This window comes from Apis florea, unplaced genomic scaffold (genome assembly GCF_048593485.1).
Source record: "Apis florea isolate Af1SG1 unplaced genomic scaffold, ASM4859348v1 contig_3170_pilon, whole genome shotgun sequence".
NCBI lineage: Eukaryota > Metazoa > Arthropoda > Insecta > Hymenoptera > Apidae > Apis > Apis florea.
The window spans coordinates 1,379,440-1,394,751 of NW_028256714.1; the positions used below are offsets into that span (position 1 = coordinate 1,379,440).

At 35.9% G+C, this 15,312-nt stretch overlaps 1 protein-coding gene across 11 annotated transcripts in view; it reads left to right on the forward strand.

The window, feature by feature from the left end:
- The window catches only part of LOC100865386 (protein couch potato), a 146,390-nt gene that overhangs the window by 16,156 nt on the left and 114,922 nt on the right, over positions 1–15,312 (forward strand). For 2 of the 11 annotated variants that reach the window (XM_086910230.1, XM_086910231.1), the window contains exon 2: positions 822–943. The exons of the other annotated variants lie outside the window; for them this stretch is intronic. In XM_086910230.1, coding sequence (XP_086766356.1) covers positions 932–943 — 12 coding nt within the window. In that variant the 5' untranslated portion in view covers positions 822–931. The remainder of the gene's footprint in view (positions 1–821; positions 944–15,312) is intronic. 11 annotated transcript variants of the gene reach the window in all.

Genomic DNA, 15,312 nt, shown 5'->3' on the forward strand with positions numbered 1-15,312 from the left:
AATGAAAATTACCCTTAGCATTTTTTTCTCTTTCTTAATAAATAGCTTTTATCTTTTTATCTTTTTTCATATTAGAAAGAGGAAACGGCGTTTACTCAATACGCAACATTGTAAAATAATTGCAAAATTAATCGGCACATAATCTATGAATTTTTATTAAATATAAAGATTTTTCTTTTAATACGTAAATTGCAAAATTGATATTTAAAATTTATTTAATTATCAAATTAAATCATTAAATTAAATTTTATTGCAAAAATTCTAAAACACTATATTTTTAGGAATTTTTTTTTTTAAATCGAATTCTCAATTGGAAAGTTTTAAAAAACTTTATAAGCATTTATAAAATAATTTATAGGAAAATATTTTTCTCGTAAATCGAATTCTTTGTTAAAAATCTAGATCTCAATTCACATCAATTAGAGTTTAAAACTTTAGTAACGTATCATACGATGTATTGTGGTAGATGATCTGGATATCTCGAAATTGCGCATGCGCGAAAACAGTATGGCAGAAGTTACTTCTCACCTGATCCGCGATCCGTAGTTCTTAAACTATCGTTCTATCGAATTCACCGAGACACAAATAGATAATATTTTTCGCGTGACAAACAATAGTTTACGCGTCGCCCTTTATCTCGATGCTTTCATGCAATTAAACACACGTGTTATGTGGTTCCACTTTAATTAACTTTGAAAATAATTGTACGCGCACGCTCTCCTTGTTTAATATTTAATATCGCGGAATAGGACGCTAATTAGCAAACGTATAGTAAATGTATTATTCATCGCTTTAATTAAACATCGGTTATGCTCATCCAGACAGAATGCTTTGGTTAACTGTGGTGGACGAGGAAAGGAAAAATGAAGGGAACGTAATCGTTTAATAAACTTGCCAGTATCTTTTAAGACGAAGACTTCATCATGTTCTGATGTTAGATAAGGTAAGCTTCGTCGACTGCGTTAAAGGAAACACACGTTTATAAGGGAAGTATGAAAAACCGAGTTTGAGAAAATTTTCTTATGAGTTTAAGATGAAAAACTCGTTTTATTAATTTCTTTCTTTTTTTTCTCTAGAAAAAATAAACAATTTTTTTTAGTAGAATATTTTTACAGCTAATTTTGTACGATTCCAATTTTTTTTTTTTTCAAGAAATTACTTCACTTATAAATGTTTCTTTTTATCGTTCTAAAATTATTGTATTATATAAAGTATTTAAGACGAACTATACGTAGCTAAATAAGACATTATCTTTGTATGATATAAATCTTAATTAATAGCGAAGAACAGAACGACTGTTGTATTAAAGTGTTATATCTATAAGAATTAATTGGTTCTGGCAATCGTTTACTTAGAACTTCGCGTAGTTCATCCTTAGTTTGCTGTTGAACTTTGCAGAGAGAGAGAGAGAGAGGAGGAGAGAGCAGAAACGTAAAATGATTAACAAACAAGAAATCGAAATTTACTTTTTATTAATCAAATGTTCTGCTTTGAATTACATAGTTTTATGATGATATAATAAATTAATTTAACATAAGATAATTAATCAAAGTAGGATCAAACAGTCAAGCAAATAATTCCGTATATATTATTAAAATTAAATTAAACTAATCTTAACAATTTTATCGACTTTCAACATTTTCCATAATTTCCACCATTATATACGTGATTATAATTTTATAGTTGCTGAATTTAAAAAAAAAAAAGAAAATACATCGACATTTTACAGAACTTCCGGTTTTCGTTTCAGCACGTGTTATAACGTTTCGTCGACGCACATGTCTCAATGTCAATCGTATATCTTTACAAATGTTTTCAAACATCCCTCGAGGAATAAATCTGGAGAAATTAAATTGTGCAGACGAGCTAACTGAATTGGCACGGAAAATGGGTTCTCCATGCTCGGATAGAGAAAATTCTCTGTTGAAACTAAATTGAAATTATTTCTAAATTTTTGAGATTATTATAATTTTAAATTTTTCTATCTTTCTTAAAACTTATGATATCTGAAATCATCGATCTAAAATTTCTATTCCAGTTGCAATGATTCATTTCGATTCACTTCGATTTAATAATATTTTTTTTTAACTTTATTCTATCTTTGAAATCACTTTTCACATATAAATTAAATTCGTCTCTCTTTCTTTTTTCCTTCTTCTTCCACAATACGCACTAAAATTTAAAAGTTTACAAGAACTGGAATTTAATCAATTATCGAGTAATTTACATAGCACAAAAATATCATGTGTTGTAAACAAACAATTAAAAAACAATTACGATACATAAAACAATATATTAAATATTAAAAAAAATATTCTTCCATAATCATGGAAATCTTATGTTGCACGCGTGAGAATGAGAAATAATTAACACGCGAATAATCTATCAAGCAACGGTGACAGAGAACTCGGTGAGAGAAGTGACGACACGTCTGTGGCACTTCTGGCAAAAGTTATGGAGAGCGCGAGATTCTTGGCACTTCTGGCTTTCGTTTCACACCCGTACAACTCATAAATATTGTACATATGTATTCTCGATTTTCCCCCCTTTGACTTTACATATTCTATTTTAAATTGGACATTTTCCACCACTAATCGCGCGCAATTATTTTACGTACGATCAAACATCGTGTAATAACTTAAACGGTACATACCTAGCGGTAATCGTTGAGGCCAAACTATATATCACGTCTGTTCGTGTCTGTTTGTCCGTGGCGGTAAGTTATATCGTAAGATATTTGTAAAATTTTCGAAGGAAAAGAAAAAAAAATAGAAAAAAAATTCTGGAATTCTTGGAAATATTTCTATCGAATGTTTGTCTACTGTCTGAAAATTTGCTAAGATAAATCTCGATAAATTATATCGAGGCAGTGATTCAATTGAACTATAATTGTCCAGAGCGTAAAATATTTTAATCGTTTGAATTGCGACAACCGTAGCAATTGTGTCATGGAAATTTCTTACAACTCTCACGTTGCTTATGAATTCCTTGCATGTAATTGCGTGAAAATAATTATAAGATATTTCGATCGATTTATATTTCATCGATTCACTTTGTTGTAGCTAACAATGATACTTACTTTTCATTATATGTACTATACCATACGCTTAATATCATCGAAATCCTTTTTTTCAAATAATCATAATTCTAGAATTACTTATAAGTTATTGTCGCAATATAAATTTTTTTGAACGATCAATTACAGATAATTCAGTATTAAAGGGATTGTAGAAGAAAGTTTAAGTAATTTCGAAAAATTAGGTTGAGAACCACTGGCCGCCTATCTTCTTGCAACACGTGTCTGCATACGGGTAACGCGATATTCTATCATTGGCATCGTAGATGTGCTTTGCAACCATAACCATAGATACACACCATAACCGTCACATTTTCACGTTGTCCGAGTCGTTTCGTCGGCAGGATCTTTCATCGTTTTGACACCTGCACTTCCGGTCGTCGTCCAACGAGAATGACTTCACTTGTATAATTCACTGCGCGCAGTATATATTTCTTTTCAATTTGCGCAACTTTCGATTTCGAACAAATCTTCACGATAAATTTTATGGATCGTTTACTAGATAACTTCTAGATAATTTCGAGTTTATAGATTCTTGGAAAGCAAGAATTTATAGTTTTTAGGAAAATGACATTTCGTTATTTCGAAGCTTATTTCTATTAAAGAGGGGAAAAAAAAAAAAAAAAAGAAAAAAAAAAGAAATCAAATGAATAACAACACCTGTAATAACAATTTTACAACAGAACGTGTTCAACACGTTCGTATATAATAATGTCGTAACGTGAAATAAAAAAAATTGTCATAGAAAAAAAAAAAACAATGTTATGTTAATATATGTAAAAGTCGAAGGTCGCAGGACTCGCATTCACGTTATCACAAATCGTTACGTTTGATTTCATTGAAAAGAAAAAAAAAAAAAAAAAAAAAATCATCGAGAATAAAAAAAATAAAAGTGAGACAAAAATACGAGAAAGTATACAAAAAAGATTAAAAAAAAAAAAAAAAGGTATAGCAACGTATGTCGCGTCGATATCGTAGGAAGTGGAGGATATCGATTGAGGAGACGGTGCATCCGCACCTGCAACATATGCGCACGCAGCGATATCTTAAAATGCAGGCGGTCCACTTAACTTGAAGGGTCCTGTCGGGTCCTTTCCTCTTTCATACGGGTATCGGATTACATGGGTCAATGTTTCCTGTGGCTCGACATACTATGCAAATATTGTTTGCATTTTCATGCAGATTTTTTTTTTTTTTTTTTTTTCCACCCTTATCGTATAAAGAAGATGTTACGACGTAGACGGAAACGCGTCGCCCTATCCGTGATATTTATTCACCCGGATTAATCGACTGCTTCTGTTACCTAGATTTTAATGGACGCGCGTCCATTAAAGGCGAGATGATTGCTCCGATTACCTTCGATTCTCCACGCTTTGAGGAACGAATTAAAGAAACTGAGTCAAGTTTGACGTTCTATCGACGTTTTTTCACTTATAGATATTCCATACCTTTGAATTTATTTTCCTTCTCTTTCTATTAAATTTGAATAATAATTTTTCGGAGCAAATTTTTCCCCCCGAAATGTGCGGGCTAATTTTTAAACATCTTTTTTTTTTTTTTTTAAATCATAATCATCTTTGGCAATACAAATTATCGAGATCTCGAGTCGGATTATTTAAACTAATCATTTGATTTTCGTTAGATTTAAATAAAACCGATATATAATACGGAACCTTAAATTGGATAGCGAAATTATATCCGGAAAATTTAATCCTACAGTTTGTTGCTGAACAGCATTCGTATAACAGTATCTTTGTCCCAAAACGTCATTGTCAACTTTCTCACAGTTTGGAAACTCCGAAACTGGACCAATTTAAACGTCAAAGTATATATGTACATTGCCTACATTTGCTAACTTAAAATTATATGGAAAGTTTTCAGACTCTCTTACTCTTTCCAGATAATAAATATATGGCAAAAATTTATTGTTCTTTTTTTTTTTTCGAAGACACTTGCAAAAAATCGCAGAATTGTTAAACGTAAAATTAAACATTTAATCCACGGTTACATCATAATTGTATTTTTTTCTTTTTCTCGTTACAACTTGTACTGCTCGTTCAAGGTTTCTACGACACGAAAGGCGTGTTCGTGTCCTACGATTGTTAAAGATAAAAATCATTTTTTAATATTTTCTTTAAATAAACATTTTTACGTACACACATACATTTCTCTCATTCTCCTTCTTTATCATAAACAAAGACGGATAAGAAAAATTTTTCCACTCTAATGTTTCCATAATCTTTTCTCAAATAAAATTATACGTCTACGATTCAAAAAATAAACGCCGAAATTTCTCGCATTTCTCATTCACTCTCGATATTCCTTATCTCAAACGAATTCAAATCGAAATAAGTCGAGAAAATAATAATCACCAATTGTACGTGTGCCTATTTTTCTCTGATAATAAGTCATGGATTCGACTCGAAGATGGCGAGACACTAATATTTTCTCTCAAAAACAAATACAAATGTTGATACACTCGTGGAACACGTTTGGAGGATCGATTCTAGAGAACAAAAATACGAAAATGTGGCCGTGTTTATTACGAGCCAATTTATCGCTTCCTTGAGGAGGAAACGAGAGGGGAAACAGAGAGGATACATCGGTGCAACAAGGACAGAAGGGTCTCGCTCCATTTCCATCTTCGATCGTTCGTGACTCGATAAATAAGCCTCGACCGAGGCTTTTCGTACTTTTTCCTTTCTCTTCCGCCTTCTGGAATCCACCCCTCTAAAGTTAGCCCTTCCCACGAACGAACGAATTCGCATCCCGTGTACATTTTTCTCTCAAAGATCGAGGAGGATTCTTATTAAGATCAGCCCCGCTCTCTTTTTCCATCTTTATCGAAACAAGTCACGTATCGTGAGCGGCAGAAATGTATTTCGTAATTACACCACGGTGTGTATAATCGATTAAACGTACGTGCCACGTCGAGCCTTCCATTTTTCTTTTCTATTTCTCTCCTTCCACTTATCTCCCGACGTTTCTTTCTTCGATACGTTCCCGATTTATAGTTCTTAATAACACCGTTGTTTCTCATAATCTAATCCTCGATTTAGGACGAAAATTTCATACCTTTGCTCTTTGCGAAACACCATCTTTTTCTCACACTGCACCCGTTGTAATTTTCGATCGATCAGAAGAGATATAATCTCTTGAGAACAAGAAATCTTATTATCTTTTCATGTTCTTTTTTTTTCTTTTCATACTCGGCAATTAATTTTGTTATCAAGGATATGTTTAACGGGTAATACAATTTAAACCAGAAGACTTTTTCGATTTTTTTCTTTTCTTTTAGGTTTAGTGAACATTTGTTATGGTGTTAATTAAGCCCGATTACTTTATCATTTTACTTTAGATAAAAGAAATGCTCGTGCAGATTATTGGTATCTTCTTTAGGATATCGTGTTAATTATGTCGTTCGGGATGGAGAAATTTTTCTTATCTATGTAATTTCGTTGTTAACGTGCTTCGTGTTTTTCTCGAAAAATTATCAACTTGTTATTTACTAATCCTTGCGGCGAGTCGAAAAATTTGAGATTTTTCAAGAAATTTTTAGATGAAAAATTCAGATTTGTCAGTCGCCGGATCGAATTCTTCGCGGCTGAAAGGATTATTTTTGTCACGAACCCTTCGATTTCATTCCAAGCATCATAAACGGAGCTTGGGGAAAGAAAATCGTATCTTGGCTTGGAAATCGATAAGAAACTTTATAACTTTGGACCTCATCATAAGAGTAATTTTCAACGATCCCATATAAACTCACTTCAATTTTCCAAATTAATAGCATTGCACTGTTAGGAATAAATTTGAAATCATATTTCGAATCTTCTTCTTCTTCGATCGAGAAAAATTCGAGATTTTTAATCGCCACGAATAAAACGGTAGGCAATTTTCGTTCGGACAAATCCCTCTGAAACTTTTAAAACCAACTATTATTTTCCTTTCTTATTTCGAATATCCGCTCGATTTTAAGGAGACGGGGATTGCAATTCACTTTTGATCGATGACCCGCAAACGCTTGGCCAACATTACAACGGATTAGAGCGGAGAGTTGCGCGTGATTCGTGAATCACGATCGATCGATTCGCGCGCTAACGTCTAATCAGGTCGCGTTAATCGGCTATTTGTACGAATAGCTTGTGAACTAATATTCTTGGCTGGAGACGGCCCGATTTTCGTCCCGTTCATCCATCGATCAGAGCCGCTAAACATGATTTTTCGTCTTCGAATGCGTAGCTTCGGAATAATTATCCCTTTCGTTACCACAGCCGACTATAGTCGCTGCCACCGAAGCGACGATCGTTCTGCATAAGATGCCAGTGAGATACTACGGACGACTATAGTCGCTCTACATAAGATGATGCCACTGAACGACTATAGTCGGTCTGCACAAGATACTACTGAGGTATTATAGGTGACTATCGTTCTGCACAAGATGCTATTGAAATACTACGGGCGACTATAGTCGCTCTGCACAAGATTTCACTGAGATATTAGGGCGATTGTAGTCGCTCTATATAAGATGATGCCACTGAACGACTATAGTCGGTCTGCACAAGATTCCACTGAGATATTAAGGCGGTTATAGTCACTCTGCATAAGATGATGCCAATGAGGTACTATGGGTGACTATAGTTGCTCTGCATAAAATGACACTATGGTATTACGTCGCTCTGCATAAAATGATACCACTGAGGTATTAGGGGCGACTATAATCGATCTGCATAAGATGCTACTGAGGTGTTACAGGCGACTATAGTTCTGCACAAGATACTATTGAGATACTACGGACGACTAACTCGTTCTGTATAAGATGTCACTGAGGTACTAGGGCCGACTATAGTCGCTCTGCATAAGATGATGCTACTGAGCGACTATAGTCGGTCTGCACAAGATGCTACTGAAGTATTGTAGGTGACTATCGTTCTGCACAAGATGCTATTGAGATACTATGGTCGATTAATCGCTCTGCATAAGATTCCACTGAGATATTAGGGCGATTATAGTCACTCTGCATAAGATGATGCCAGTGAGGTACTATGGGTGACTATAGTTGCTCTGCATAAAATGACACTATGGTATTACGAGCGACTATCGTCGCTCTGCATAAAATGATACCACTGAGGTATTAGGGGCGACTATAATCGGTCTGCATAAGATGCTACTGAAGTGTTACAGGCGACTATTGTTCTGCACAAGATGCTATTGAGATACTACGGCGACTATAGTCGCTCTGCATAAGATTTCACTGAGATATTAGGGCGATTATAGTCGCTCTACATAAAATGATGCTATGAGCTAGTGGCTGCACAGATGCTAGTGAACTATAGGTGACATGTTCTGCACAAGATGCTATTGAGATACTATGGTCGATTAATCGCTCTGCATAAGATTCCACTGAGATATTAGGACGATTATAGTCACTCTGCATAAGATGATGCCAATGAGGTACTATGGGTGACTATAGTTGCTCTGCATAATGTGACACTATGGTATTACGAGCGACTATCGTCGCTCTGCATAAGATGATACCACTGAGGTATTAGGGACGACTATAATCGGTCTGCATAAGATGCTACTGAGGTATTATAGGCGACTATAGTTCTGCACAAGATACTATTGAGATACTACGGACGACTAACTCGTTCTGTATAAGATGTCAGTGAGGTACTAGGGCCGACTATAGTCGCTCTGCATAAGATGATGCTACTGAGCGACTATAGTCGATCTGCACAAGATGCTACTGAAGTATTATAGATGACTATCGTTCTGCACAAGATGCCAGTGAGGTACTAGAGGCGACTATAAGTACTACACCTCTTGTTCTACTCGCTAATTCTCAATTTCTCGGGCCACAAAGAAGTTCGGTCACGCGTCGGGTCACACTCGTGTCGCTTATATTTGATCCAAACGAAATATCCACGAGTCAGGTTGGATATTTCGTTTGGATTGAGGCGCTTATAGTTTTTAGCCCAAAATTCTTACCACGAGTTTCACTCGTTGTTGTAGGACAAGGGGTTAAGAGTTACTTTCGAAACATAAATTCACTGTCCACTAAAAATTTTAATTTCGAGAGTTACTGTCGAGAATTATTTTGTGAATATATTTGACGAAAAGTAGCGAATCTCAAAGTAAAAGAACTCTGGAGACTTCTTGCTTTCTTAGAAAGTTAGATTCATCTTCAAAAGTTCGAATCCATAGTAGAGTCTCTCAACAGAATATATCTCGGAATATACCACTCCTAAAGAGTTACTTTCCTATATAAATATAGATTCCACTAATGAAAAACAATCTTAATTAAGTCACTCTCGAAAAGTTAGATTCTCCTCTATTCGCATTATTCTCAACGCGACTCAGAAAAAGAATCCTAAGATCCCCACTTTCAATCTTGTTCATCGACGAAAAATGATCCCACGTACAAATCAAACAGAGTAAAAATTCTCGAAAGCATCCTAAATTATACGAGCTAAAACTGAAAATCTAGAGAAGAAAAAAATCAACTCGAGACGGATAAAAGAACCGAATAATATTTGGAATCGATCGATCGATCCTTATTCTCGATTAAAACTCGAGGTGGGGGAGGGCAGTATCTGTGCACGAGGAGGAATCGTGGGAATCCGTGGGGGTCCGCGGTATGACAGGGGCCGCAACAAGGGATATCCAAGTAAGCGGCGAATCACACCAGGAGTCCGTGCAACGGGATAATTAATCGGGCCGTGGATAAGCTTTTCGTCTCCGGCCCTCATTGTCTCGTTTCGCTTGTCCTCGAGCGGTCGCCGTGTAAATGGGGGCTTTAATTGCTCAAAGGGGATCGTTAGGCCAAATCTGCTTTCCACGACGCGCCATCTCTTCGACGAAGAGATCTCGCGTTGGGGGGTGGAATAAAATAAAATGGGAGGGGGACGGTGAGAAAAGATAATCGAACGTCGTCTCTCTTATTTGAGATAAACAAAGCGATTATACTTTTTATGTATAAATAATTTATTTGGGAAAGTAATTTCGTTTTTTTTTTGTTTTTCGCGACGATGAAACACCGTGTCGAATTCGAGAAATTCAATCTTCAATTAACGATTTCTCGAGTTGTTTGTATGAGTCGGTTATTTTGTCTTCATCAGTTTCTTCCAGAACGCGTCTTTAATCTTTATCGAAATTGTCGGAAGTTTTTGAAAAACTAATTTCGACATTGATGTACCCTGTTGATACACCTTCTCTATAGACTTTGGGTAACTTTTTTCCCGCCTGAACATTTTTACCTTTTTAATAAAAAAGTAAAATATGCCGAAAATGCTACTTTATTATCAAACGCGAATCAAACGAATTTTTCTTATAATAAATCAAATACCAACTCCCAAAATATATAACAACAACACGGTTTGGGATGAAGTTGGCTGAATAAACTAGCGACACTCGCGTGAAAAAACGAAATTACTTTTCTTCGCTCGCTTTACTTCTTTCTTGAAAAGTAAACGAAAGAAAATCGAAACGAAGCGAATCAGAAATTTTTGTATCATCGGATTACACGTATATTTTGGAATATAAAAACAATTATTCCCACTTTCAAATCGAACATATTAATTGAACATATTATTAACATTCGCTCGATTTAACTTGCTCGACGACATTGATCGAATTTCGAAATCGAAATGGACTCGAAGAAACAACGATTTTCGAAAGTTTCAACAGGGATGGAAAGAAGAAAGTCTCTCTCTCTCTCTCTCTCTCCCCCGTGTTTTTAATTAACGAAAATTATTTTATTATCGCGTGCGCGGAGCCGAAAAACCGAGATCCGCGTGTTTCTAAACGAGGTCACGAGGCGAAGAAAACACACCTCTCCTCCGTGTATAATTTTTTCCCTCTCCCCCTACTCTTTCTTCGTTTGAGGCTATGCTCGATTCGAGTGTACGCGGCAGCAACTCGCAACTTGACTCACAATCCCAAAAGATGCAACGTTTGGAGAAAAGTTTGTGCGGGAAACAAATTGTTTGCGTTGGGACAAGAAGTGGATGCCAAAGCGGCCAAATTAATTTTATTAAGAAATGTAATTAAATTGACTTGATTGATCGCGTAATGCCAACATTATTTTGCATCTATATCAATAATTTTCTTTTTATAATTGTTCATGTATAATTGGTATCTCGACGGTTTTGGATATTAAACAATTTTATAAATATTTTATAGCGTATTTTTGGAAATTTTCACGAAATTCCTCGAGGCGAGATTAGTGACCTCGTTTAAAGACGATGTTTAAAGCCTGCGTATCGATATCGTTCTCAGCGAGCAAAGCCATCCACCACTTTTTAAGATTAAAGACAAACTTTGAAAGATAGGATTTGAAAAAATTTTAATTCGGAACTGGGAATCGCGAAGAAGTTAAACAAGTTTTCAAATGTTGGAAAATTCGAAGAATTTTCAAAATTTCGTACAATTTTTGATCGACAAAAATTTTTTCGCGTTTTTACAAAGAAATCCAAAGTTTAAAAATATCTTGAAATAAATTTTCGCCTTTTCTTTCACTTAGCCGTGTATCTATTTAAAATTAAAACATCCCTCTTTAATTAATACACACACACGCACACACACACACGTGCATGTATAAAGGAACTAAATGCTCTTCATATTTTCTAACAATTTTTCCTTTTTTCGCTCCCACCATTTCCTTCCACGTGGATTTAATCGCAAGAAGGTTCGTTTCATCCCCTGCCAATTTCACCCTCCGCCTGGAACGAAAAGCTCGAAGATTAATTAAAACGAACGCCATGTCTCGGCAAGGAAAAAGGAGCGCAAGTTCGTTAATTCCGTTCACCGAGTCACGTTTCACTTTCGTAAACGAAACAAAAGCCCTGTTTAGACCGAATCACGAGGCAGCAAGCTTTCCACGTCCACGTGGGCTCCTCTCCTAATTTTCTTTCTTTCTTTCTTTCTTTCTTCCTTCCTTCTTTTTTTTCTGTCGGTTTCCATATACGATACGATTTTCGATCGTCGCGGCGGTCCCACGTGGGACGTCGATCCACGTCCTTGGTCGCGAAAGAAAAATTGCAGTGCTCGCCGATCTTACCGATTACCAGCTTGCTGCCACGATCATTTGTTACGTACGCTTGTTTTTTCCAACGACGTGTTTGTCACGGCATGTCGACACGAGAATTATATATCGAAATTTTTTCAGCTAAAAATATTCTCCTTTTTTAACTCCTTGCTCAGGGACATCGCGATAAGCGCATCAAACCAGTAGTCTCAGAAGCGTTTTGAGAACGGTGATTGTCCACTGGAATAAAATATTATCACTATTTTCTTAGTCTTATCCTTTCTTGTTCTCCGAAGAGTTTTTTTTTTTTTTCGAATAATTTTAATTTAAAAAAAAATTAAACAACCATAACACGCAGCGCACAGCGACGAAGTTAAATTATTCCGTGGAACGAGAAAGCGTCTCGATAAATTTATCCGGAATTATCCGGAAAAAGGGAATGTTTCGTTCCGATCCATTTACGACCGAAAAACCGATTATTCTAATTTAATTAACCAACTGTGACAAATATGAAAACTGTTGGAGAGAATGAATATTCATGAGCCAAGATAAAATTCGCTAAAACACACTCGAAAACACTTACCTCCGACCTTTGTTAAATAAAAAATCGATATCGGAGGGGGAGGAGGGGAGGCGCGCGGGGAGAGGATTTATTTAAAGCGTCGCAATATCGAAGCGAAGTGTAATCTCGTATCGCATATTCCTCGAATCCTGTACGAATAATCGAAAATATTAAAACGAGCCGATCTATCGATGTTTCCCTTTTAGCGTCGCGATGAAAACGCGAAAACGAAACGTCTGTCCCCAGCTGATCGATCCGGCCACCGTTGCGGAAGGAAGAAAAGTGGCGCGGCATTTCTATGGGCGACCCGTGTGCGCCGGATGCGCGCTTATGCGCATGACCAATTCGATCGATGTCCCACGTTCATTGACATTGGCCAGATACTAGACGTTTCGCGCGTTTCGGGCCAAACGATACGAACCACCTTTCCATCCAATTATTCTTCTCCCTTTATTCCTCCCATTTTTTCCCTTTCAACGGATAAATTTCTACCTCGCCAATTATTATTACGTATAATTATATGTATAATCGGTATTTCGTTTCGTTTTATTCTTTTCTTATTTTCTAATCTCACCGAAGGAATTCAATGTTTATCGGTAAATAGGATAAACGATACGAAAGATACGAAGCAGTTTTCGATCCAATTATTCTTCCCCCTTTACTCCTTCGATTTTTTCGACGAAGAGATAAATTTTAACTTATCCAATTATTATTACGTATAATTATATGTATAATCGGTATTTCGTTTCGTTTTATTCTTTTCTTATTTTGAATTTTCTAATCTCACCGAAGGAATTCAATGTTTATCGATAAATAGGACAAATAGGATACGAAAGATACGAAGCAGTTTTCGATCCAATTTCAACGAAGAGATAAATTTTAACTTGTCCAATTATTAATTATATGTATATTGTGTATTCGGTATTTCGTTCCTTTTTATCCTTTTCTTATTTTGAATGAAAGTTTTCTAATCTCACCAAAGGAATTTATTTAGGTAAATAGAAACTTGAAAATTTCATTTATCGGATACGATTTATCGGTTTTATGATAAATGGATTTTCTTTTGCATCCTCGTCCGATGTACAATTTTTACATGGGGATTGTCTTGACAGGATCGAATGGAAATTTTCATTTAACGAAATGAGCGTGACGACGGAAGTGGATGGGAGACCAGTCCTATGTCCGTCCTTGAGCTTGGCAAAGGAAACACGAAATTGTCCTGGAAATAAGTAATTTTCAGTGTGTATGATAAATGTTGTTCCGTACATTAGGAAAATGATAGCTCTTTGTTTGGTGCGCTTCCTTACTCGTAAGCTCATTACTCACCGGTTTTCTTCAAAAGATCGCTCGAGATGGATCCAGAGAAAATGTTTTATTCCATCGTATCAGCTTTTCTCAAAGGATTTTTTTTTTTTTTTTGCCCTCCTGTTCTACAATTCCATCGTCAGAAACCGGTGAATTTTCAGTCGTAATAACATTTTCCTCCTTTCTTAATAATTGAAATCTTCTAAAAAATTTACCCAAATCGAATTATTCTCTCGCATCGACGTCTCAATGTACATTTTCAATTGTATTGTTTTCAAAAAATCAAATCTGTATATAAACTGAAAAAGCCGCAAAAAAAAAAAAAAATAATTTTCAATCCAGTTTACCTTTTATCGTTCGAACCACTGTCTGGACCCGCGTTTCGTCTTTTACTTTCCCTTTATGAATACAAAAATTGTAGTTCATAAGATGGATCGATCCAACTCTATTCCATCAAAAATTCGCTCGTGAGTCGCATATTGATCGAGAATTACAAGATGGTGTATTAAAGGAGCGGGGGATATTACGAGATTCGAAGGAGCGTTGTTATTCGACGCAACCACCCGACCCGTAATTACGGACCGAGCAATAATTAATCACTCGGTGATCCGGGCTCCCTCTCCCTCTCCTTTTCCCCCCTCTCCCTCTCCCAGCGGATGGTCGATGATCGCCTTATCCTAGTTTCTGATTTCGACGACACCGGAAATAGTTTCGAAGCCTCTTGCGTCGATACGAGACCTGCCAATCGGTGTGTCCCCTCCCACCGTTTCTAATAGTCGATCGTTATTTCCAAGTGGTTTTCGCTCTTCACGAATGATGTACACGTTTGCGAACGTTGCAAAATTTTCGCCCATGCGCACATGTTCACACGATTTTCGCCACTGAATGAATTTCAATTGCCTTCGAGATATATATTTATCGTTGAAGCGTGTAAAATTAAAAATAAGATCGTATTCGAAAGGTAATTATAGTAATACGCTTGTCGAAGTGAATTTGGGAATTTAAAAGTGAAATTAATGAGATTATGATAGATTTATGACAATGGCGATGAATTTATCGGAGCGATTCTAGGGATCACTAGATTATCGGATCGTGCATATTCGATGATTATTGGCTCGAAATGAATCGAGAATAATTAAACGGAACGTGATTAAAAAAAATCTCATTTCTATAATAATATCGAAAATTATTACACTTTCTTAAACTTCGATTCTAGGGATCACTAGATTATCGAATTATCGAGTCGTACACATTCGATGATTATTGGTTCGAAATGAATCAAGAACAATTAAAGGGAACGTAATTGAAAAAATGTCATTTCTATAGCAATATCAAAAATTATTA